At 33.7% G+C, this 23,509-nt stretch overlaps 3 protein-coding genes across 3 annotated transcripts; 1 reads left to right on the forward strand and 2 right to left on the reverse strand.

The window, feature by feature from the left end:
* On the forward strand, window positions 76-3,053 carry LOC109233313 (macrophage migration inhibitory factor homolog). The gene is made up of 2 exons (XM_019399149.1): window positions 76-294; window positions 2,705-3,053. The coding sequence occupies exons 1-2, from the start codon at window positions 184-186 to the stop codon at window positions 2,930-2,932; spliced, it is 339 nt and encodes a 112-aa protein (XP_019254694.1). The 5' UTR covers window positions 76-183; the 3' UTR covers window positions 2,933-3,053.
* LOC109233312 (kelch-like protein 12) lies at window positions 3,582-11,410 on the reverse strand. Its single transcript, XM_019399148.1, has 11 exons — window positions 11,338-11,410; window positions 9,351-9,523; window positions 8,941-9,122; window positions 8,208-8,825; window positions 8,057-8,134; window positions 6,108-6,426; window positions 5,806-6,005; window positions 5,120-5,196; window positions 4,737-4,838; window positions 4,333-4,519; window positions 3,582-4,067 (listed from the first exon to the last, which is right to left on the reverse strand). Exons 2-11 carry the CDS (start codon window positions 9,520-9,522, stop codon window positions 3,972-3,974), a joined length of 2,031 nt encoding a protein of 676 aa, XP_019254693.1. The 5' UTR covers window position 9,523; window positions 11,338-11,410; the 3' UTR covers window positions 3,582-3,971.
* Window positions 17,344-20,702, reverse strand: LOC109233314 (probable protein phosphatase 2C 65). Its single transcript, XM_019399150.1, has 5 exons — window positions 20,103-20,702; window positions 19,325-19,636; window positions 18,784-18,901; window positions 18,470-18,693; window positions 17,344-18,006 (listed from the first exon to the last, which is right to left on the reverse strand). The coding sequence occupies exons 1-5, from the start codon at window positions 20,346-20,348 to the stop codon at window positions 17,548-17,550; spliced, it is 1,359 nt and encodes a 452-aa protein (XP_019254695.1). The 5' UTR covers window positions 20,349-20,702; the 3' UTR covers window positions 17,344-17,547.

Raw genomic sequence — 23,509 nt, forward strand, 5'->3', positions numbered from 1 at the left:
ACAAGCCGCATTATTTACTACCGTACAGAGGACCCACGTAGGGTTACAAGAAAGGGAAAAGAAAAACAAGTTGCAGGCTTGCAGCATAATTCCAATTTTGCACTATAAATTAAGAAGCTTCACAGCCATTTGAAAAGGAAACACTCTCTTCTATTATACAGCAAACTAAAGACAGGAAAAATCATGCCTTGCTTTAATGTTTCAACTAACGTGAATCTTGATGAAGTCGACACTGCTCTTTTCTTCTCTGAAGCAACCAAAGCTATTGCTTCTATCATCGGTAAACCCGAGAACGTAAGTATTCTCTACCTCCCTCTATACGAGCAAGTTAGGATCGACTATATGAATTTTTTCTCAATATTTTCATATCCATATGATTGCTATATATGATTATTTCTTCCTATTTTGTCTAGCTATTTTTCTTTTCTTTCAGCAAGAGTTTTTCATTCTACTTTCTTCTTTCTTAAAGAGGAGTATAAGATTCGTGTAAAGGTGAGGTTTGTAAACAGCTCATGTTTTAACAACTCTTATATACTCCTTCCGTTTCATTTTATATTGGCGGCGTTTGCTTTAGGCTGGACTTTACTAAGAAAAAAAAAAAGTAGACACATATAGTGGCGGAGCCAGAAATTTTAGTAAGGGGTATCAAAATATAAAAATATAAAACACAAAGAAATAAGGGAAGTCAACTTGTAGTATTTATGCATTTTTAAAATAAACATTTTCCTAACTAAACAGTATAATTTTTCGGAAAAGATAGCTTCCCCGCTTTTGGACACATATCAGAACTACTTTTAAAACTTGTGATTTCAAAACCTGACATGGATGATTATATTCCCAAGCGATTGATAATAATATATAGGAGATGTCTATGTTACCATTTTAAAGTTGTAATTAATTAGAAAACTAGCAGGGCCCTTATTGTTAGTCTGTCGTCAAATGATTTGTGTATATATTATCAAGTTGTAGAGATGATTGGAGTACGTTGTTTAAAATGGTTCACACTTTTCTTATCCAAAACAAATGTCCTGAGTTGGTGAAACCTCTTAGTCTGGAGTTTGTGTTTAGCTGGAAAAGTCTAGGGGCAAGTGCACATATAATCATTCTCAATTCAGAAATTACCTAATATTTTATTTTAACTTGAAATTTTAAATTAAAAATCTTAGCTTCAGGATAATTCAGGATATTTTTATTCTGAATATCTGAATTGAAAAATTGAAACTAAAAACATACGCACTGACTAATACTTAAATATCAGTACTTTAAAATGGCTACGTGGTGTCATTCTAAAAAAGAGTCATGAGTGCAACTTTTGGACACCATATATCCTTGACCAAAATGAATGGCCACCAAGGATTTGAGGTTATTTGAGATCCCTAGCAACTATGAGCACTTGAGACATTTTTTGCAAAGTTCTGAAAAATTAAACGTGTCAATTGTTATTGGCAAAGTGACAACAAAAAACTTTCTTGACCATCTACTCCCACAGTTCCAATTTATGTGAATCTGTTTGGCTGAGCATGGAGTTTAAGAAAATATGAAGAGTTTTGGAATTTGTGATCTTAAATAAGTCAATAAGGGCCCAGAGTATTTATGTGGTTATAAAAGCTTCTCATTAAGGGTAAAATTATAAGTTTAAGCTAAATTGTTACCAAATTTAGAAAATGGTCATTCTTTTTTAAACGGACCAAAAGGGAAATAGATTCATGTAAAGTGGAACAGAGAGAATATTATTTTTTCCACCAGTCGTGTCTGTCAATGTCTATTGGGTATATATTTGAAGTTACAGTTGAAAAAGATTACTAATTGCTTATGTTGGGTATGACCTTCACTTGAAAATAAGTTTGTATAAGTTGAAAATCCGTGAGTAGAAACAATTATTGCACTTGAAATATACTACTCAAACTATTAATTCAACTTAAAATTCTATTTTTGAATTATACCCAGCAATATTGTTATCTAAACAGCGACTTGCTATTTTTTTTTATATAATATTATGCATGTCCAAATGACGTAATTTGATGTGGAATCATGTGCGTGATAGACAGTATGATAAAGACTATACGCATGCAAGTAAATGCCTTTGTCAGCATAAACCTGTCGTGTCAAAAGGCTAATGCACGTCAAAAAAAAAATGCGAAGGATATATTGAGGTGAGGGTGAAATTTCCTCTCTACCTAGGTAGAAGTATGATTTGCGTATATATTAATCTCACTTATGAAATTACAGAGAGTTTGTTAGTTCTTGCATGGGCGGAGGATACTACGACATGCGTCTTATTATTATTAATTGTTATGTTACTATTATTATGAAGCAACATAAAATTGACACTTTTTTCCTGCGCCAAGAACTATTTATATGCGATAGCCGAAAAGTATATAAAATTGGTATAGTTTTTGTGTATATATATATATAGTTGTGGTTGTTACAAGTACTTGAAAATTTGCCACACATTGGTGGTCCATCACCAGCTATATTTTGGTTCCCTAACGAAAGTCTATTACATACCGTAATGTCTAATAACTTTTTGGAGAGATAAACTTCAATTATTATTTTTAAAGCGGCTATATAATATCATTTTTCCTTTTCTTTATGGTTTCAAGATGTTTCCCAATATTAGACTTTTAACCAACAAAACCAAAAAAAGAAAACAAGCACTTAGTATATTTCGTGTTTTGACTTTTACATGTATGTGTTTTCACAGTTCGTAATGGTTGTACTGAAAGGATCAGTGAACATATCATTTGGAGGGAACAAGGAACCAGCTGCATTTGCTGAAATTGTATCAATGGGTGGCATTAACTCGGATGTCAAGAGAAATCTTATTGCTACTCTCGGCACCATTTTGCAGAATAATTTCTCCATTCCCAGAACTCGATTCTTTCTCAAGGTCTATGATACAACAATGGCTTCCAAATTCTCCAAACTCTAATTTTCTCAAACCAATATCATTGTCATTTTCATTCTCCTTTTTGTTTGCAAAGCAATGAAAGCATGATATAGTGATTTTATATAAGGGCAATTCACCCTTCCCAGTTCCCATTGCTTTTAAAGTTTTGGATTTAGTTCCTCCCGACAATGTTGAGGTTTCTTGGTGGTGATTAGGGGTGGCAAACGGAGAGTCAGGTCGAATATGGACGTGTCGAAAATGGGTATGCAAATGGATAAATTATCCGACCCAACCCATATTTAATACGAATAGAAAATAAATTAACCGGCGGACATATCATCCATGGCTTCTTGAATACGATCACTTTTGCGAGAACTCCTAGTCTTCCAAACTCGAGGAACCCCCAATTTGACTTTTTACAAAAATATACAGGTTAAACTCATAACTCATTAGTTATCCAATTTCTAAGTGAATAATATTTGACCCATTTTTTAAAAATGCATTATGTAACCCATTTTTTTAGTGGATAGTACAGATGGATAACTGTTTTTTAAATCCATTTTGCCACATCTAACCGGTGATTTTAGCAAAAAAATTTAGAAGAATTAACCTGAATAGCTTTTCACCCAACTGCTTAAACTAAAAATAACCGAGAATAATCCATGTATAATCTATGTATATAGATGCTAGGAAAAGTAAATAGTGAATTTGATGACTATTTGTGTAAACATCCCAGAAATGTAAGTGCAGGAAAAGACACAAAACATTGAATATCAACCCTCCAAAAACAAAATGGTTTTCCCTTGGCAAGAGCATAATGTTGTGAAAGGAACTAGAGATTTTCCTAAGAGTGAATTTGTGCAAAAGATGGCTAACAACGCTATTACTTAACTGTACTATCAGAGTTCTACAGGAATTGCCATTTCTGGTGTCGATCCAACAGACACAACTCTGCTACTTCCCAACGTTAAGTGCTTTAGGCTTCCAAAAACATTTAGTAACCCTATTCACAGTTGTAAAATGCAAATATTAAACAAAGGATGCCAACAAAGATGCAGCTTCTGTACTTCGAAAACAGAACTCAGCCTTCCAATACTATAGCTGAGCAGAAACACCTTTTCCCTATTCCCCTCAAGTTGGGTGTTTGCCAACCTTGACCCTCCTTATAACATTCGATCTGCAATCATGATCGGAGAGTTAGCTAGCAGGAGCAACACATGTATATAATGAAAACTTAGCATGACGAAAAACAATTAAATAAAAGTTTAAATTATACACACTATTTGTGTAAGGAATTTTTACATCATCATGTCACTTTTACCTATAGTAGCAGGTAACCTATCTAATTTTCAAAATTACAAATCGCACATTTTAAAGAGGTTGATAGAGATAAATATTACTTATACTAACGGCGTATAAACTTATTAAATAATGATACGCACCACGTCTACAACTTCCTCACCAGGTTGAATCCCTCCAATCACATAAATGGACTCCTGTAGAACAACAGCTGCTGAATACCCTCTCGAGTGCTTCATTGGCTCCCCAACCATCCATGTTTCAAGACGGGGATCATATATCTCAGTGCTAGACACCATTGTAGACCCATCGTACCCACCAAGTGCGTATCTGCATAGCAGTTATGAAGCTAAAAGTAAATAACAAGATGATATTCATCCCAAATGGGAAATGCTACAACATAAGGCATAGCACCTGGTCCCTGCTCCCAAACCCCATCCCCAAACCAGAATAAAGAGGGTGACTACAGGAGAATGCACCTCCTACTCCTTTTGGTGGCATTATAATATTAGATACGCAATCAAAAAGCACGAAAATGATAACTTACAACTTCCCGTCCAACACAGCCAATGCATGGCATCCTCTGCTCGTACTCATATTCTTAATTTTTGTCCAGGAATGTTCTCTGGGATCAAATCTTTCAGCAGTCCTGTGGTAACATTTGATCAGAAAGGAGATAAGAGAAGAGAGCAGAAAATTGTAACAAAAAAATAAATGCCTTTACACATGCACTTTTGCAGAATTCCTTTGACTAAACTCGCGTAATCAGCATTACGAGACCAACAGATTGGAAAACCAAGTCTCCTCCTTGGGGAAGATATTAACAATTATAGAAGTGATTGGAGACATGAGGTACAATGTCAAGTATCATTCAAACATACAGTTCAAAGAAGGCGCCAGAATAAGAAAAAAGGCAATTTCATAACTTACACCAGGTAATTGCTTCCATCATATCCACCAACAGCATATAACGCACCATTGAGTTCTGCTGCAGCAAGAGAAAATCGCTGCAAATACACACGCATGGAAGATAAAGTCATGCTTCTGCAAGACAGATATAACAGTAAAAGCAAGTAAATGGAAACATATATGAGAAATTACTTAAGAACAATAATGCAAAACAAGATAAGTGAAGGTCCTGATGTTTAAACAAGGACAAGGCAAGGAAACAGCATAATGTCTGAGTTACCGAGCACTGACAAGAATTCACTTGCTATTGGATTAAAATCATTGCTAATCAACCTGCATAACTTCAGTTTGCAATTTAAGTTATCCTTCCTCTCCACATTTTTAGGTTTTCTCACTATTAATTAACTATAATAAGAGGCTGATAAGGCTTGACCAAGAGGCAACACATAAAGATTTCAATAAGAAAAAATGAAGCTCAAGGACAAGATGATCCCATATTGACTTGCCACAACTTTTAAGAGTGACAATAAATTCCAGAGCAATACACATCAACGTGCTAGTTGGAAATTTGACTTTAACCGAAAGCTTTCTCATCATTTCAAATTCGTCCATCTAAGCAGACAAGTTTCATCTTTTCATATATAGTTTGTTGTTTCCGAAACAAATAATTACTGGTACATGCAAATAAAAGGAGCAATGAAGTTAACCTTCTGCAACATGGATCTTGTAGAAATCCAACGCTCTACTAGAGGATCATACATCTCAACCTCTGAAAAGCAGTCAATCCCATTGCTACCGCCAATTGCAAAAATTTTGTCCTTCAAAGTAGCACCAGCTAAACTACCCTTTTTCTTATTCAAGGAAGGATGTAGGGTCCACTCGTTATCTGCTGGATTATATGATTCAACTGTACAAAAGCGGCATAGCATCAGCATTAGCAACTTAAGATGCTAGAGAAAGTGGCACATGGGAGCACTGAGTGCTGGGGGCTAAAAACTATAAGATGTACCTGTGTCGTACCACAAGCTTCCAGTTCCGCCACCAAATACATAAAGCTCTCCACACAGTTTTGCAGCTGAGGCATATGATCGAACTGAACTCATTGGCTTAAGAGACTTTAACACATCATTTGAAAGTGAGTATGACTCCAAGGTAGATAACCATGATACCCCATCATATCCTCCGGCTAGGAAGATTGACTCAGGATCCAGCAGTACTTGATCAACTGGCTCAAACACTGTTTCATCAGCCAATTGACATGATGGAATTGAGGACTCAGGCATGAAATATTTATATTTTAACTGCTTAATCTCTTCTCTTGCATCGGCCTGAAATGCAAGGCAGATAACAGTCATCAGGAGTGCATTTCTAAAATGCACATCATGCATACAAGTGGTAAGTTCTTATGTACCACAGAGGACAAGAATACAAAATTTCATCGTCAAAACGTGTAGATACAGTACAACATGCACAATAAACACTATGAAGTGGGAAAAATACTAGAATTCCAGAGGCGGGCAAAAGGATTTGTTCACCCTTAGAACATCTAGATACAGCAGAATGCACAATAAGCAACAAGAGAAGAAAGTACTAAATTCCCTGACACAGCCACAAGGTTTTTGAAATACCAGTATTTCTTCTTCTTCTTCTTTTCTGATAAAGGAAACACAAGGTTTGTCTCATGTTTGACGCTAGATAATAACACTGGATCCACTTCTCAGTTTTCGTGAATACAAATACCATTTTCCCTTTGCATCCTGCAGCGCACCAAGAACCTTATTTCATTCCTTTTGGTTCATAATGTAACCTTAATTACACCATGACATCCGATTCCAAATTGGTGTAATGATCAGATCCCCATTTCCCCCAAGTTATAATGTTCCAAGTCTCTTACAGCCTAAAGCTGATAATTTCTCCTCTTCGACAACAACAACATACCTAGTGTAATCCCACACGTGGTTCTCCTCTAAATATTCAATTTCCAGTATCTTCTTCTCTCAACAATTGAAGCCCGACTTAAAGAGTTTTAAAGTAAACTAACCAGTTCTATAATTACTACTCATGTTACTTTTTGTCCTTCAGTATGTTCATAGCACTAATAAAACCCATGAATCAGCCTATTAAAGCTCCACCACTATACCACCTAAAAACATTACTGCGATTATGTAAGGTATATCAACCATTCTCCTAGAAGACTGAGCCTATATCTGAATTGTTTGCACTTAGGCACCAGAATCTCATCTAATTTCACCCGACCTACATTGTTCTTACAGGGGGCTAAATTTGAAGTGCATATATTCTATCTCACTTCTACTTATCATTAAGCCTTTACTTCCAGAGTTCTATCTTTTGGTCGCTAATTTAGTCAATTAACATAAATATCATTTGAAAACAGAGTAACTTTCTCATACGAGTTACACAAAAAGATAATTTTCTGGTAACAATATCCCTATCATCTTCTTTCAGAAATTAGGCTAGCTTCTCTAGATACATACATCCCAATGAATCCTGAAGACCATTGGAAGTTATTGCTTGTTCTGATTGTTTCATTTACTTCGAAAGAGGAGACAAATGTCAAAATCCTTCTGATTCTGAAACTCCTTCATTTTGTTTGAAAGATGACAGACTGATGACTTTTCACAGTCAAAAGTGGTAATACAAATCCTTGGGTTGCATATGGATTCCAGTGTTATATGAAAATGTGTTTTCTTACTTATGCCAACACGCCTCCACCTACACCACTCCCCCTCCCCCAACACACACAAAAAAATAAAAAATACCAAACGGAAAAGGAAAAAAAGGATAGGAAAAGATCAGATCTCTGTATTCACCCATTGTTCCAAGATATTTAACATAGTGCATGTCTTCTGCGGCCATATTCTCCAATAGAGACAAACCAAGAAGGAATGCAATTTCAGCACAGAATAGATATGGTACTATAGCTCTGAGATTGCGTACCAGCTTCTGCTCCAAACTACACATCTTATGAGTTTGCGCCTCCTTAGAAGCTTTCAATTCTTCCATTCCTTGAAGCAGCTGTAATCAAAATATATAGTTGAAGTGAACTAAAATTCCATCAATCAGCAGATACTACAAGAAGATGAAGTACCTGAGCTATAATATCAGGATAGACAGCCAAGTCAGACGAGCTTTCTTCATTCTTTTCCTCTCTCAGTGTCTGTGTTTTCTGAAAAGTTTCTTGCCCAATCTTTACATCATTTATAGTGGCATTCATCACTGCATTAGTGCTTTCCTCTGCATGCCCATTTATAGAGGTCCCTGAGCATTCATGTTGAATAGCCAATTCTCTAATTTCCGTGTGTATAAGATCCTTATCATATAATTCTACTTGATTATCTAATGGTGCCTCCAGCTGCTGGTCAGCGCCATTAGGACAAAGAAAAATGTCCCCCCCACCAAAATTCCCATTTAAATCAAGTGGGTTGACAAAATTTTCTTTCAAGTCTTGTGGCTCGGATCGACCATTTTCCTCTCTATTGTCATTTGCCGGTAAACCTTGTATTATATTTCTCCATGTAGTTGCATTCTCCGGCATGCAGCTGCTTGGAGCAAATGCAAGAGATGAGAGCTTGGAGATCAATTTACCAGCTTGAACATGATCTAGCTCAAATAAGAAATGGCTCTGATTGTAGTAGTTATCCAGAATTATAGGTTTAAACAGACTTTCTGGCAGTGGTTGGCACTGCAGACGGACACGCATCTGAACCTTCATTTATGGACAGGAAAACAGCAAACTTTTAACAGAAGATACTTCTCTGGACATAAACAGGAAAGCATCAACAAAAGAAAATAAACCCCAAGTAAAAACCATGACATAAAACCTGAGCAGGATATAGTGTTCTTCCAGAACCGTCCTTTGTCCAAGCATATGGATTGATAGACATTTCTCCAGAGCTTGCAGCTTCAAAAATACCATGAAGCTCCTTATTGCTGTAGTTGAACAAAAACAGTGGCAGACCTGGATCTATGTTCTTCACATATGAAAAATGTTTAGCAGGCAACCCTAAAAAAGAAAAAAGGAAAGAGGAAAAAAAAATGACAAGCAATTCAATCAAAGGACAAAAATAAGAAGAAAGGAAAGAGTATATATAACAATTTCCAGCTCTCATGTGATAGTTAAAAGGACATTTAAAGCTAATTATCAAACCATATATATGCCTTTACTCCTAAATGTCCTAAATACTATTGTGAAAGGCCAAGCGGCCAACTTATTAGCACCCAAATAACTAACCAAATAGCTGTTTACATAGACATTCTTTCATGGTATCATTCGTGCAACCAAATATGACACCGCCAAGTTGTCTTTTCGTCAAATATCTAAAATCTCCAGTGTAGCTTGTCTGGTTGGGTAGTGATGATGCAGAATCAAATACAAAGGTCTGCGTTCTTCTCCCTGCTCCCATCCTGAAAAATTAATATGCATAAAACTTACTCATCGTGACTATAACAGAAAAAAATAAAAATACTATTACAAGCAAGCTAACCATATTGCATGCTAATGTTTTTTCAGGAAAGTTTGTGTTATACATTGTATTTAAAAACAAAAAGAGAGAGAGATGACACAGCCACACAGGAATTCAAATTGCTTAAAATTTGTAAATGAAAAGAGTCCTACAAAGTGTCACATAAAATTCCATAAATAGTACAACAAGAGGTCTAGCAAAACCATTTGAAAACGAAAAAAACAAAACTAATTACAACATATGAACATATGTCTCCACTCAGTGGCGGAGCCACCCAAGGATGTCAATCGACACCCGTTCATCGGAAAATTACATTGTATTGCTAGATAACTTTTATTTATTTATGTATATTTACTATACGTTGACCAATGGCGGAGCCAGGATTTATACAAAGGGGTGTCAAAATTAAAAGAAATTATGCTACAATCGGGAATGGAACTTGCAACCTTCAGTAACTTTTGACACCCCTTGACCATTGCACCGGGAATTTGTCTTGTGTCAAGGGTTGTCAACCCCTTGTATATATTCAAATTTTTTTTTAAAATACCTATCTACACAGTGTTATTTTCCGGCGAAGGGGTGTCGGTTGACACCCCTCGGACAAGGGTAGCTCCGCCCCTGACGTTGACCCCCCGTGACTTTTCGGTGTATCTAATTTTTTATATTTTGACACTCCTTTGATGAAAATTTTGGCTCCGTTGTCTAGTTATTTAGTTTAGTTTGGTGTTCAGAAGTCGAAGGTAAATATCATTGGGACGCTAAGAACGACTACAACCTATAGCTCACCCCTGTTTCCGCATTTACCACCCAAGAGAGCATGATCATTTTTGCCACCCAAACTGTGCCCTAACTATCAATAAAGTGGGACAAATTTTGTGGGAGACCAGGCTTTAAATCTCAACATAGGCAAAAACACTAGGTGTTCAGCTTACTATGCTTTTTTGGAAGAATTGCCGGATACGTGTGCAGCGAAGAATGAACTACGGCAGACCAGGGTTCGAATTCTAGCTGGAGCCTGGAGCAAAAAATATTAGGTGATTTTTTTTTATAATGATTATTCCACCAGGTACCTGCTGCCTTCCACCAGCACAGGTATCGGGTAACTCTACCTACAAAGGCTTGTTGTATCCGGTCAATTTGCAGCATATCTCAACTATTCCATCAGATACCTGATATCTCCCACCAACACAAATATCGGGTAACTCTGTCCACCGAAACTTAGACACAAATACCAGTTAACTCTGTCCACCAAAATTTAGACATGAGAAAAAATCACCTAATATTGTTTGCATCTACTAAAATTTGAACCGAAACCTCATGATTATTCTCCCACTTCATTGACCCTTGGGTGCTCATTAGGTAATTTTTTTATATTTTTCTAGGCCTTAGTGGACAGAGTTAACCACAAGCTGGCTTGAACACGTACACCACCATTATTAAAAGAGCAAGAGAGAACATGATCATTTTTTGAAAAATCGAAGGTATAACTATAAAAAAAAATTCAGCAACTTAACACACGACGACTATGAAAAACTTTTCACAAAATGTAGACATTTTTTTCTGTTCCTTGACAACAAAAATTTTCAGCAAATATTAAGAACTTAGAAACCACACTTTTCAATCACCAACTCAGTGATCGATGTTTCCAGTGAAGCAAAATGTGATGGATTCAGAGTATAAAAGTATGGTAAATGTAGAAAGACAGAACAGAGCCGTGTAAATGTAGCTTAAGCAGAAGAAGGAAAGAGGACAGACCTGGCAGCAATGGGAAAATACAGAGAGTCTGAAAAAGGAACTGCCAGTGTAGTGGAGGAGCGAAACAGACACGTTAAACCCCAACTTTGTAAGTACAGGGTAAGAAAATGATAACTTTATTATTTATTAAAGTTCAAAAAAAAAGTTCTTTTTATATTGTTTCAAAATATTTTATAAACCTCCTTAACATACAAAAATTGTAAATTACATTCTTTTAAGTATGTTAATTTAATTCAACTATTCTCCAGGTAGATGAGACCAATATAAAAACTGGTAGTTTTAATATTCAAATGGAATTAAAAAAAAAAATCCTTGATTCAAAAGGAATATGAAAAAGGAAAAAATTGGCATCAAACACTACTTTTATTTTAGGTGTGTTGCGCCTTAAAATTGACTCGGACTTAGAAATTAGCCAATCTTTCTTTCTACAATTTCCAAATGTAATTGTCTCCAAGTACGTAGAATGAAGGATTAAAGGACTCAATGTTAAAATAATTAAATTGAATTGAAATTGATCGTTTATTTATGTGATAATTAGAGTTTCTCTATCACTATGCAAAATGTGTTACTTAATTAGCTAGCTCAATACACTATCTAATCGTGTTAGAATTAAACTCCACGTGTAATATATTGCGGGATACAGTCAATCGATATGGTGCAGTATGTATCGCACTCGACTAATTGCACGCTGGCTAATTATTCTGTAGATAAGTAAATATTTTTCTTTTTGGCTTAAATGACTTTACTTTATTACCTATCGTTAGGAAATAAGATCTAGTTAGTTTTCAAGTGTATGCTTAGTTTTAAGCTACAAGTTACATTGCATATGGTGTACCTCTTAAATCTTATTTTGAATCCTTTGTATTTTCAAAGATGTTGGTAAGAGCTAAACAAGTCATCTTTACAAATCACTGATATGAACTCGGCAACCAATACAGTAGACATTGGCTAAGTTATTCGGATATGGGTGCGGATCTAGAGGTTAGATCCTTCGAGATGTAAATTCTAAGATTTTTAGTACGGATACGGGTGCAGGGATCCGGCTAAAAATAATTTTAAAAAATAAAAAAATCTCTAAATTAAATTTTGTGGAATACTTACGTATAGTTTATAAAGTGTGGTTTTTTTTTTTTTTTAATTCTCAAGTTGTCGATAAGTAAATGATTGATTTTCTAGATAAGGTATGCTATAATCTTTAAATTTACCCTAGTTTTTATTCTGCTTTTGGGAATCAAATTATATCTCGTCTCGAATTTTTTCATCCGCCGTGGTCAAAGTACCCAAAATTATTGGACCAGATCTAGTACGGATCACATACGCACACCCATACTGGCTAGTGTCGTGTCGCCATAAATGCGGTATCTAATCTGCCATGTCGGAGCAGTTTAGGACATTACATAGTAGGCAGCAGAGTCTCTACCTATAATGGAGTGCTGTGTTAACCTGGCACGTAAATCTCATTAATTTTATTTTTAAGTAGAATTTTTTAAAATATATAAAAATTTAATAGAGAATACACTATAATCTATACCTATACTATATTAAAAGCACGAAGCCCCTTAGCGAAATGTCGTTCGCCTTTTTTATCCTTTAAAGTTTGATTTAACACTAGACAAAATAGTCATTTTACTATTTTCNTTTTATTTTTCAAGTTATGTATTGGTGATGTATCACCAATGTCGTATTAATGAAGGAAATTATTATTATTATTATTATGTTTTGAATCTTTTTTATATTTTATATTTTTTTATGAACTTTTTCCAGATTACCTGGGGTTTTGTATTAGCAAGAATAGAGTTACAACAAAAGGGTATAGAAAACCCTTCTAAAAACAGCGAGGCATAATGATCGTTTGATTAAAGTTAACAAAACAGTCCTATTGTCTTCAATATTCCAACTGTTCGTTTGATGCCTAATGAAATGAAAGTACTAATAATAATATTTGTAAATATTAATTAAGTACTCTAAAATTGGTCAATTTATTTTCCAAATTAATATAGCACATTCAACTTATGATAACAACACTGGACAAATAGGAAAATGTATTGTCAATAATTATGAAGATAGTTTAGTACTTCAAGATGCAAAATATAGCACATACTGAACTCATGGAGATAGTAAATGAGTACTTAAAGATAGTTGAGTGCTTATGAATCAATGTAGTAGGGATTAAAACAAGTTCAAAATGATAACACTTTGGCACTTACAAGGTTCCAGCAATATAGACAAATTAAAACATTCAGTTCATTTCAAAATATTTAAAAAAAAAATTATATTCTTATTTCATTCCAACATGGAGTACAAAAGACAAAGGCTTTGGCATCTATTCTACAGAGATTGAATGCGGCAACCAGTAACACATCAAACTAAACAATCAAACTGATAATAACCAAAATAAACAATAATCAAACTAAACAATTTTTTGAAATTTTCATCTCTACAAACATTCCAGCTAACAACACAGATGACATAGCACTTTCATCAACACACGAACTTGAAGATTGTTCTTCACTGTAAACATTTTCTTTTTGGAATTCATTGAATGCTGCTACTGCTTCATCATAAGATTTGTAAGACTTGAAGATGCTTCCTCTTAAACCTATAACCAAGGGAGCACACTCACACCAAGAGTTGTATAATCCTGGCTTTTTACCACGAAATACCACATACACCTTCGATGCCGATATATTATCAGCTTGAGATCCATTTCTAAACTCATTAAAAGCTGCTATGGCTTCATCATACGTTTTGAAGGCCTTGAAGATGCTGCCATTGACACCAATAACCATAGGAGCACACCGATGCCAAGAGTTGTACAATCCAGGCCTCTTACCACGAAACACTACATAAACTTTCGAAGCATTATTCCTCTTCCTGTGGTCCATTCCTTAATCTAACCCTAAGAAAGATAAGAGATGAAGAAGGAGAAAACAAAGATAGAAAAAAGGGGGCTGGAAAAGCTTTTTAGGTTCGGCCAAATATATTAGGTGTTTAGGGTTAGAAAGTGACCACTTTAGTAGTTTAATTTTTATACGTATCTTTTCTAATTTTTAAACGTATTTCCTCTAATATATTATCTGTATATTTTAGTGTATTTCGATTAATTGGTATAGTATATGTAAATTTTAGTGTATTTCGTTTAATTAGTATAGTATATGCATATGTGCTTTATAGAAATTGATGAAGCATGCATCTTGGGAAGGTAAGACAATTAGATTAGTGAGAGAGAATTGTTGAAAAAAATTAATTTAAAACGAAAAATCTGCCAAGGGTATACATGGAAAACGAAAATGCGCAAATATCTATTATGCCCTTAAAAACCGTGCGAAGTTACCATTATACCCCCATTTGGGACGTTTGGGCCATTCTTTGTTTGGCCAAATATATTTTTCGTTTTTTTTTAATATAATATTTCTTAGTTATGCATTTGCTAAGATGATTAAATTTTGAGTCCACAATTAAGTTTGTATTATATGAAACTATAATATATTTTCATACTTCCCTTGTTACAGTTTATGTGAACCTATTTCCTTTTTGGTCTGTTCCAAAAAGAATGACTCCTTTCTAAATTTGGTAACAATTTAGCTTATACTTACAATTTTACCCTTAATAAGAAACTTTTATAACCACACGAATACTCCATGCCCCTTTTTAACTTGTCTAGGATCATAAATTTCAAAAGTCTTCATTTTTTCTTAAACTTCGTGCCCAGTGAAAAAGGTTCACATAAATTGGAAGGAATATTATATTTTAAATATCTTCTACTAAAACAATATATTTTTCTTCATAAGTTTTTTTGTATAATATTTAAAAATTACAATCAACACTTAGAACCAGGGGCGGATTTAGGGGGGCGCAAGGGTGTTCACCTGAACACCCTTCGCCGAAAAATTACACTTTATATATAAGAAAAAATCCGTTTTTTACACCCTTAACACAATCCAAAAGTGTAGTTTAGTGGTCAAGGGGGTTCAAAATTTATATAAGGTCATGGGTTCAATTCCCACTGACAAAGATTCGAAACTAAAATATTCATTAATATCTTATCCTTAAAAATAGAATTCTTACTAGATAAAATCATAATTACGTAAACACTTAAAATTTGGGATGGACTAATATTAAGAATTTGAATAAACATAAATAAATAATTTTCTTTAATATTAAAAATAAATAATTAAGTATNAAATTTGTTTCTAACAGAATATTGTGGTGAAAGAAATAATTAAATTTTGCAAAGTCCCTTATACTATGATATTGAGAGTTAAAATAATTAAAATACAAGCTCGAAAGAATACATAAATGGGGTACACGCGCAAAGCACGAAAGAATACGTTCGTCTTTATTATCCTTTAAAAATATATTTCATATTAGACAAAATTATAATTTAAATTATTTTCCTAATATTTAGGACCTTAAAATCAATTAAATTTTAGCTATTAATTTTTTTCTTTTTTGAAACATTTATAGAGTCCTAATATTTAGGACTTAAAATCGATTAGGATTTACTTCACATAAATTCTTTTCCTAATTAAAGTATGTAACATATTTATAATTAGTAGTACCAAAATTAAAAAAAATTAAGGCTAANAGTACCAAAATTAGAAAAAATTTAAGGCTAAACATTAACTACACGTAGAAGGAGTTCTTGGGCCAAAAGTTTTTGAAAATTAAGTATAACTTTTTTTCCCCCTAATATTCGGTATCTTGAGATCAACTAAAATTTTATTTATTAAATTTATCCTCTTTATTTGAACTAAGGCCTTATATTTAGGATTTTGATATCAATTAAAACTTATTCATCAATTAAACTTTTATCTTATACAAATTATTTATACCTATATCTATCCACATATTATATACTATATTAAAAACATGAACTCCCTTAGTGGAATGTTGTTCGTCTTTTACACTTTAGAAAATGATGTCATATTGGATAAAAGTGTAATTTATTTTTTTCTAATATATTTANGAATTGCTAAATTTAGGATCGTTAAATTTTTTACCTTATAAACAAAGATAGATATAGAAGTTATAGCCCTAGAAAAACTTTATTCTTTACAGACATCATAAAACCTAAAATTATCCTAAGAAACAAAAAAAAAGGAAGAGAAATTCAAGTTATGGTCGAACTAATTATTTGGAGTTGATAATGCTTTAATAGACATTCTAGAAAAACAATACTTCTAAAGGGTTTGATAAAACAATAATTCTTATTTATATGTCATATGATTCAAAAACAAAATCTTATGGAATGCTATAGTAAAATGTCGTATCAAAATAGATATTTTTGCGGTCGAACATAGTAACAATATGTAATTTTGCGACTGATATTAGGTTTTCTATCTTAGCCAATAGTTTCTTAATTAATCCTTTCTTATTATAATTATTCAATTTAACTATAATATCTTTCATATTAATTTTTAAATATTTAAGACCTAAAAATTAACTATAATTTAATTCTTTTTATTTGAACTATGTAGAGAGATTTAGCATTCAGTACTTTAAATAAACTAAATTTTAATTAACTTATACAATTATTTCTTATTTGAAAGATATAACATAATTGCAATCCCTTTCATGTTACAATTAAATATTTAAAACTTGGGATGAGCTAATATTAAGAATTTGAATCGATAAAACATAAATTAGTTCGTTAATGTTAAGGTCAAATAATTAAGTCTAAAAATTCAAATCAATTATTTGTCAAATTCGTCGTATAATTAAAATTATTTTTCAAGTTGACAAAATTCTTAGGATACCTAAATTTGTTTTTATAAGAATAGTATTGGCGGTGAAAGATAATCAGAAAAATTAACACGGAAAAGTTTATAGATAAGTCTTGTCAAGTAAAACTATATGCTATATTTTAAGGAGTATACTTTTTTTTTTATTACAAACATATTATATTTAATAGTGCTAATATGATTTTCTAAAAAGTCATCTACTCACCGACTTAGTTACACGTGCAAAGCGCGTAGCATAAGACTAGTTGTATAAAATTGATCAAAAGCAAATTTCACAAAACTCGATTTAACGAACTAGACACAACAGGATATGTACATAATAAAATTCTAAGTTATTACATTCTTACCAATAGAGCAACATATTATGTAAATAATAGATATTAAACACTTAGAAGAAAATCTGGCCACTTACATATATGTATACAAGCATTTGGTTTCAATTTCCAGTGACCTATAGTTTCGTACATTATTGATGATCATCAGGATACACAAATTTCATTCCAGATCTTCTTCGCCGGCCCTGTTTATGTGTATTCTCTGTAGTCGATGAATTCTTATTATCAATATTATCCGATCCATCTTCAGGTCCACGAGCAATATCTTGATCATCATCTTCTTCGACTTGAAAATTAAGCAACGTATCAAGGCCATCGTCTGTTTTGGCATTGTCAGGGTAATTTTGATCGGTTGCTAGTTCTGTATAGTTGAAGCTCAATTGAGTAACCTCGGACATTGACTTGGTTAACAGTGGTCTTTGGCGTTTCAAGAACAAACATACTACAGCACAATCATCTATCTTTGCGCGTGGATATTTGTATTTCCAGGCTCTAACTGCACATTCCACCAGCAATTTTGCTGCCATTGATCGTTTTCTTGCCGTAGCTACTATCCGTATCACTTCATCGTTGCTTAAAACATCCCACACCTAAAAATAGAAAGAGTTTAAGTTCTATCAACTAACAGGACGAAGAGTTTTTACATTATTAATGCTAAGTTAATCGGTTATAACATGTTAGTACTCTAAAAGTAAGTATTTGCGGGCATTATGTAAAATAATTCGAGTAATAATTAAGTCATGTCAAAGATGATTTATTAATTTCTATGATCTAAACATGTAGATGCATTATACATGTCATATGTAGGATTATGCATCAAGTGTAGGAAAAATCAAAGAGATATATGCAACAATGTGGTATTTAAATTGAAGGATTAACTTAAATAGTTGTCCACTCAATCGCCTCAAATTAAAAATAACCGGCAGATGTATCATATATATAATCCATATATAAATATGTATATAATTATGTATAGTCAATGTATAATCAATGTATACCGACTAGAAAAAGTAAATACTGAATTCGGCTGGTTATTTGTGTGAAGATGCTTACCCCATCTGTTGCCAATACAACAAATTCGTCTCTGTCAGTAAGCTTTCTATAATACACTTCAGGGACTGAAATTAGGCCATAGTCTTTCAAGCAAAAATCTCCAAAAGCTCTAGCCATGGCCAAGCCAGGGCAATCTTCATCTGGCATCCAAACTCTATAAACATTTGGTTCTTGTTCCATTGCCATTACTCTTCCTTTGCAGCTTTTGATTCTTTCATATTCACCTAATGAAAAAATAATACAATAAATATTATATGAGTTTTTTTTTTTGTCTTAAAATTGAGTTCACTAAACATTTTCTTGAGAAGACCTACTAGGGATGTGAGGCTTCAAGTCCACTGTGAGTTGTTCGGAAATAAGCTGATTTTTCTCATCCCTGGTGCAAATTATAGCTCGAGAATCCCCCAAGTTTCCAATTAACAAATGTTCTCCCTGAAATTTCCATAATTATAATAAACAAAGAATCACAAAGTCAATCATCTATCTAAACAAGTTGAGCTTGTTGGTGAGCAGCAGCGAAGTCAGGACTTTCACTAAGTTGTATCAAAAATATAAAAATTTAAGCACATGAAAAAGCTAAGAGGATATATAATAATAATAATAATATATACATAAAAATAAATTTTTGACCTAACTAAACAATGCAGTTTCACGGTGAAAGGGTATCAATTGACACCCCTTAACCTAACGTGGCTCTGTTACTGCGCACAACAACCTCAACTGGTCAATTGATACCCCTTAGTCTAAGGTGGCTCCGCTATACTCACAGATATGCATATAAATTTCGTGTTAAGTCAAATATTGGTCATATATAATGAAACAAAGGGATATTTGTACACTTCTCAATTTAAATACCTGCTTAAATAAAGTAACAGCTGTTGTACCACTGGAATAACTCTCAATAGAAGGTTCCTTTTCAAGTTGTTCATCCATTTCCTTAAAAGATTTGAGAAATGCAGCTTTTGTTGCAGCAAAGAGTGGGTTCTGATCAGATTCATCACCATTTTCAGTGCTTCTTTGATCATCACTCACATTATTAGACTCCTTTAAAGATGACGAAATTTTTGACGGTAACAAGTCGCGCACATAGCGCGCGACCTTGTGGCCGGAGGGACCATGTCCATCAAATACACCACAAAAGAACACACCTTTCTGGCCACCAAAATTCTGCATTTACACCGAAAATTATTTATTTTTCAAAAAAATATAATTTTTAACGAAATATTTTCCTTCATAGAAACACACCCATTGTGTATGAATTAAAATGTATTAGTCCTATTCATCCAATTCCAGGCAACAGGCCACAATAATCAATAAGAAAAGGGATGATTATTTTGACCATTATGAGGGTAAACATAAAAGAATTATATCTTCATGTTAATGAATGAAAATACAAATTAGATATTGAAAAAAGAAAAAGATTATGGAAATATTAATTCAAAGTGATTATTCCCACCCCCTTTCTTCCTCGTGAAAAAGGAGCGAAGACCTAGCTTTCATCTGCCTGTTAAAATGTAATGTTACATCTTTTGTCCTTCAGTATCGGCTAATTACCAACAAACATAAGGATAATATGCATAATATTACAATATTAATTTTTGAGAAGAAGAAATTAAAGAATAAATTAATGTACCTCCCAAACTGTCATGGCATCTTGATTAATCCCCTTTTTACCTTGTTGACTATACATTGATACAAATTTAGAATATCCATGCAACCTAATATGAGCACCAAAATCTCCCTTTCCTACAAAATTACCATTATAATTATCATCTTCAACAATAATAATATCTTTCTCCTCTTTCTCCTCCACAAAATGGTGACGATAATTTCCTTGATCAAAATGCCGTACCCTTTGACAGGTACAACATGCACCCATCTTTAATATTTTTTCCTGCAATTTAATCTCCTCAAAAATAAATCTTGCCTCAGGAGTTTAAAGCCATTCCATATAATTTTCAGATTTAGCCAAAGAAAGATTTTTTTTGTTCTTCTATTCAGTAGTTATAATTTGGTCCTTTTCCTAATGTGGAAAATGGAATTATTCCTTTAGTAATTTTGAAGATGTAATGGAAATCAGAATACGAGTTTCATATGAATATCTTGGCAAAGAGGCAAAAGACAATAAGGAGGACAAATCAAGAATGTTGTCTCATGAGATAAACATTCATGATTTGTGAGAAATAAAGGAACAAGTAGAGGAGAATAAAATCGTCAATATAGACCTTTTCTTTTCTTTTTTTCTTTTTTTTTTTTATTTAGTTTTTTTTTTATCTTAATTTTCAAGGGGTAACAGATAATTTTAATGAAAATTATTTAGTTTTCCTTTTTTCTTATTCCCTTTTTACATGTTCTCTGGTGCATCATTTACTTAAAAGGGCAACCATTATGTAAGGAATAATGAAGGGATATAAGCTATTCTATTCCTTGACACAAAAAGGGGAATACATAGTTTAATAAAATGATAATAAAGACATAAATTCCAAATTGTGCAAAAAGTAAATACATATGCTATTAGCTCGTTATCTTCGTAAAAAAACCATAAAAATAGCACGGTCTAGCCAGTTTTAGGACTGGTCATTCAAAAATAGCCAGCGTTTACCAAGTCAATGAAAAATAGCCACTATTTTGCTGCAACAGAGACCGGTCCAGCATAATATACTGGAGTTCGGTGCACCTGTGTATGAACTTCTAGCATATTATGCTGGAACTCCAATACACAGAAAGTTCCAGCATAATATACTGGAGATTCGAGCACTTGTGTATGAACTTCAAGCATATTATACTGGACCGGTATACTTTGTTGGAACTCCAGTATATTATGCTGGAGTTCTAGTGTACTTATGCTGGAACTCCATCATATTATGCTAGAGTTCCAGCATACTTATCCTGGAACTCCAGTATAATATGTTGGAGTTCAAGTATACTTATGCCGGAACTCCAGCATAATATACTGGCGTATTTTCCGGGTTTTGAACAGTGTTTTCGCTCAGATTTATCTTTACATGAAAAGTGACTAGATTTCGATTACTTTTGAAACTGGGCTATATTTCAACGACCAGTTGTAAATCTGGCTATTTTTGAATTTCTCCCAAAAAAAAACCTTGTTATCAATTACTTCAATACTGTACGGGTTTTGGGCCTTTCTAATTTTGATTTCATTGTCGTTGAAATTAAATATAAACCACTTATTCTACTTTTTTTATTCTGGTACCTAACAAACAGTCGTCAATTTGTCCACATATAAAATAAAATAAAAAAAGAAGAAGAAAAAAAGCAGAAGAAAGAGTAGAAAAAACAAGAAGAATATATTCCTTAAATTCCCATTTTTATTATAAAATTTTTCTATGGAGTAATTAAGTTGGAGAAGAGTGTACCTTGTAGTCAAAGTCAGAGTCATATATTCTAATACCGTGGGATATATTCTTCAAATTTCCAAAATGCAAAGCCTAACCGACTTTTAATTATTTTTCCAATCCTTTTCTGTTAAATGTGAAATCGTGTTTCTGAAAGCACAAATGAACAATTTTCTTATTATTTTATTGCATTACGGAGACTGGAGGATAGTGAAACTGCGAAAGTCATAAACGTCAACTTATTTAATGAAAATTTTCATTAGCAACACTAGGTTCTTTGTCTTTAGCAATTAAATCGAAATGTTTTGTTCTTTTTAGGATAACATATTACCCTTTAAAGATGCATACTCATTAGTTTTAGAGACAGTGAAGAGGCAGAAAAACATAAGTGGGCAGCAAGCACGACAATTTTAGTTTTGTCTGGTAACAACTAACAACACATGTAACATGGCGTACATTCCATAATTTTATACAACAGTCAAAGAATACGTACTTTCACTTTTTTTTCCTTTCCATGGTTTATTCAATATTTCAACAAATAAATGATAGATTTGGACTTACAATAGTAAACACTACAATAAATTCAGTATTAAGAATCTTATATAAAAGAGTCAAACATATCAAGTTTAAATCCTGAATTGGCCTCCCCGCAAATGAGCAAGCTACTACATCATCTTTATCTCCACTACTATATCATTCATCGTCGACATGGTTCGAAGGATTAGCATCTGGGGAAGGCTCACGAGACCGAGGAATCGGGAAGGCACCACTAGCAAGAAGATTGGCTAGTTGACCTTGAAGGATATTAAATTGTTGGTCCCTCTTTTCTAGCTGAACTTAAAGGGCATCTAATTGTTTATCTCTCTTTTGTTCTCTAGCCTTTGTCTCTTCAAGCTCTACTGTCAGCTTTGCGATCTTATTCTCCATAGATGAGAGAGTCGACCTATCAATTACCTCGTCCTGGGCGGAAGTTCTTATACCTTGCATTCTAGCCCTGTAGCGCCGAAATGATCTCTCTGGAAGGGCATATGCTATCCCCTTTTTAGGACCACCGACAACATACAACCATATCTTCTGCGCTTCTTCGTCTGAAATGGTTGGTCGCTCACCTTGCTCATTCGGTGGCAAGCTCTGAGTGTACTCCTCCATATTAGCCTTGTAGCGACCTTTTATTTAGAAGATAGAAAATTATTAACTATATAATATCATAAACATTATTTCAAGTTATAGTAGTTAAGAAACTTACATATGCAGTCTCCACCCAGTCCTCGACCCATCTAGATGGATCTGTTGATGCCTTCTTCTTCCGGCTGTTGGTTTTGTGTGTTTTGAGGAGTTGTTGGGTTCTTTGCGTTCTGTTGGTGGATATCAGGGACATTGAGAGTGAGTGACAAGTTTGCCAAATTGCGGACCTGCTCAAGTTCTCCTTGTAGTTCTAGTATCCTTTGTTCAAGTCTCAAAACCAGGTCATTTGGGGCCGGAGTACTGCGGCCGTCGGAGGTCTCTGCGTTCTCAACGTTTTCCTTTCGGATTCCACTTAAATCGTCCAACTTTGCTCTCCCTCTGCTTTTTGTGTTGCTTGGAGGAGGAGGAGATGGAGGGCCTCTGAATCTGGTGTGATATGCCGATGAGGCCAGTATGATCGAACCAACCCAAGGGGATGGGAATAATAATAATAAATATA

This window comes from Nicotiana attenuata, chromosome 10, assembly GCF_001879085.1.
Source record: "Nicotiana attenuata strain UT chromosome 10, NIATTr2, whole genome shotgun sequence".
NCBI classification, from domain to species: Eukaryota; Viridiplantae; Streptophyta; class Magnoliopsida; order Solanales; family Solanaceae; genus Nicotiana; species Nicotiana attenuata.

Coding starts and splice junctions, on each gene's coding strand:
- LOC109233313 (XM_019399149.1), top strand. CDS start 184: ATGCCTTGCTTTAATGTTTCAACTAACGTGAATCTTGATGAAGTCGAC. Junction 295..2,704: donor TCATCGGTAAACCCGAGAAC/GTAAGTATTCTC, acceptor GTGTTTTCACAG/TTCGTAATGGTTGTACTGAA.
- LOC109233312 (XM_019399148.1), bottom strand. CDS start 9,522: ATGGGAGCAGGGAGAAGAACGCAGACCTTTGTATTTGATTCTGCATCA. Junction 6,427..8,056: donor GTAGTTTGGAGCAGAAGCTG/GTACGCAATCTC, acceptor CTTGCATTTCAG/GCCGATGCAAGAGAAGAGAT. Junction 4,839..5,119: donor GATGGAAGCAATTACCTGGT/GTAAGTTATGAA, acceptor ATGTTACCACAG/GACTGCTGAAAGATTTGATC.
- LOC109233314 (XM_019399150.1), bottom strand. CDS start 20,348: ATGGGTGCATGTTGTACCTGTCAAAGGGTACGGCATTTTGATCAAGGA. Junction 19,637..20,102: donor ATGCCATGACAGTTTGGGAG/GTACATTAATTT, acceptor GTGTAAATGCAG/AATTTTGGTGGCCAGAAAGG. Junction 18,902..19,324: donor CTGTTACTTTATTTAAGCAG/GTATTTAAATTG, acceptor TGGAAATTTCAG/GGAGAACATTTGTTAATTGG.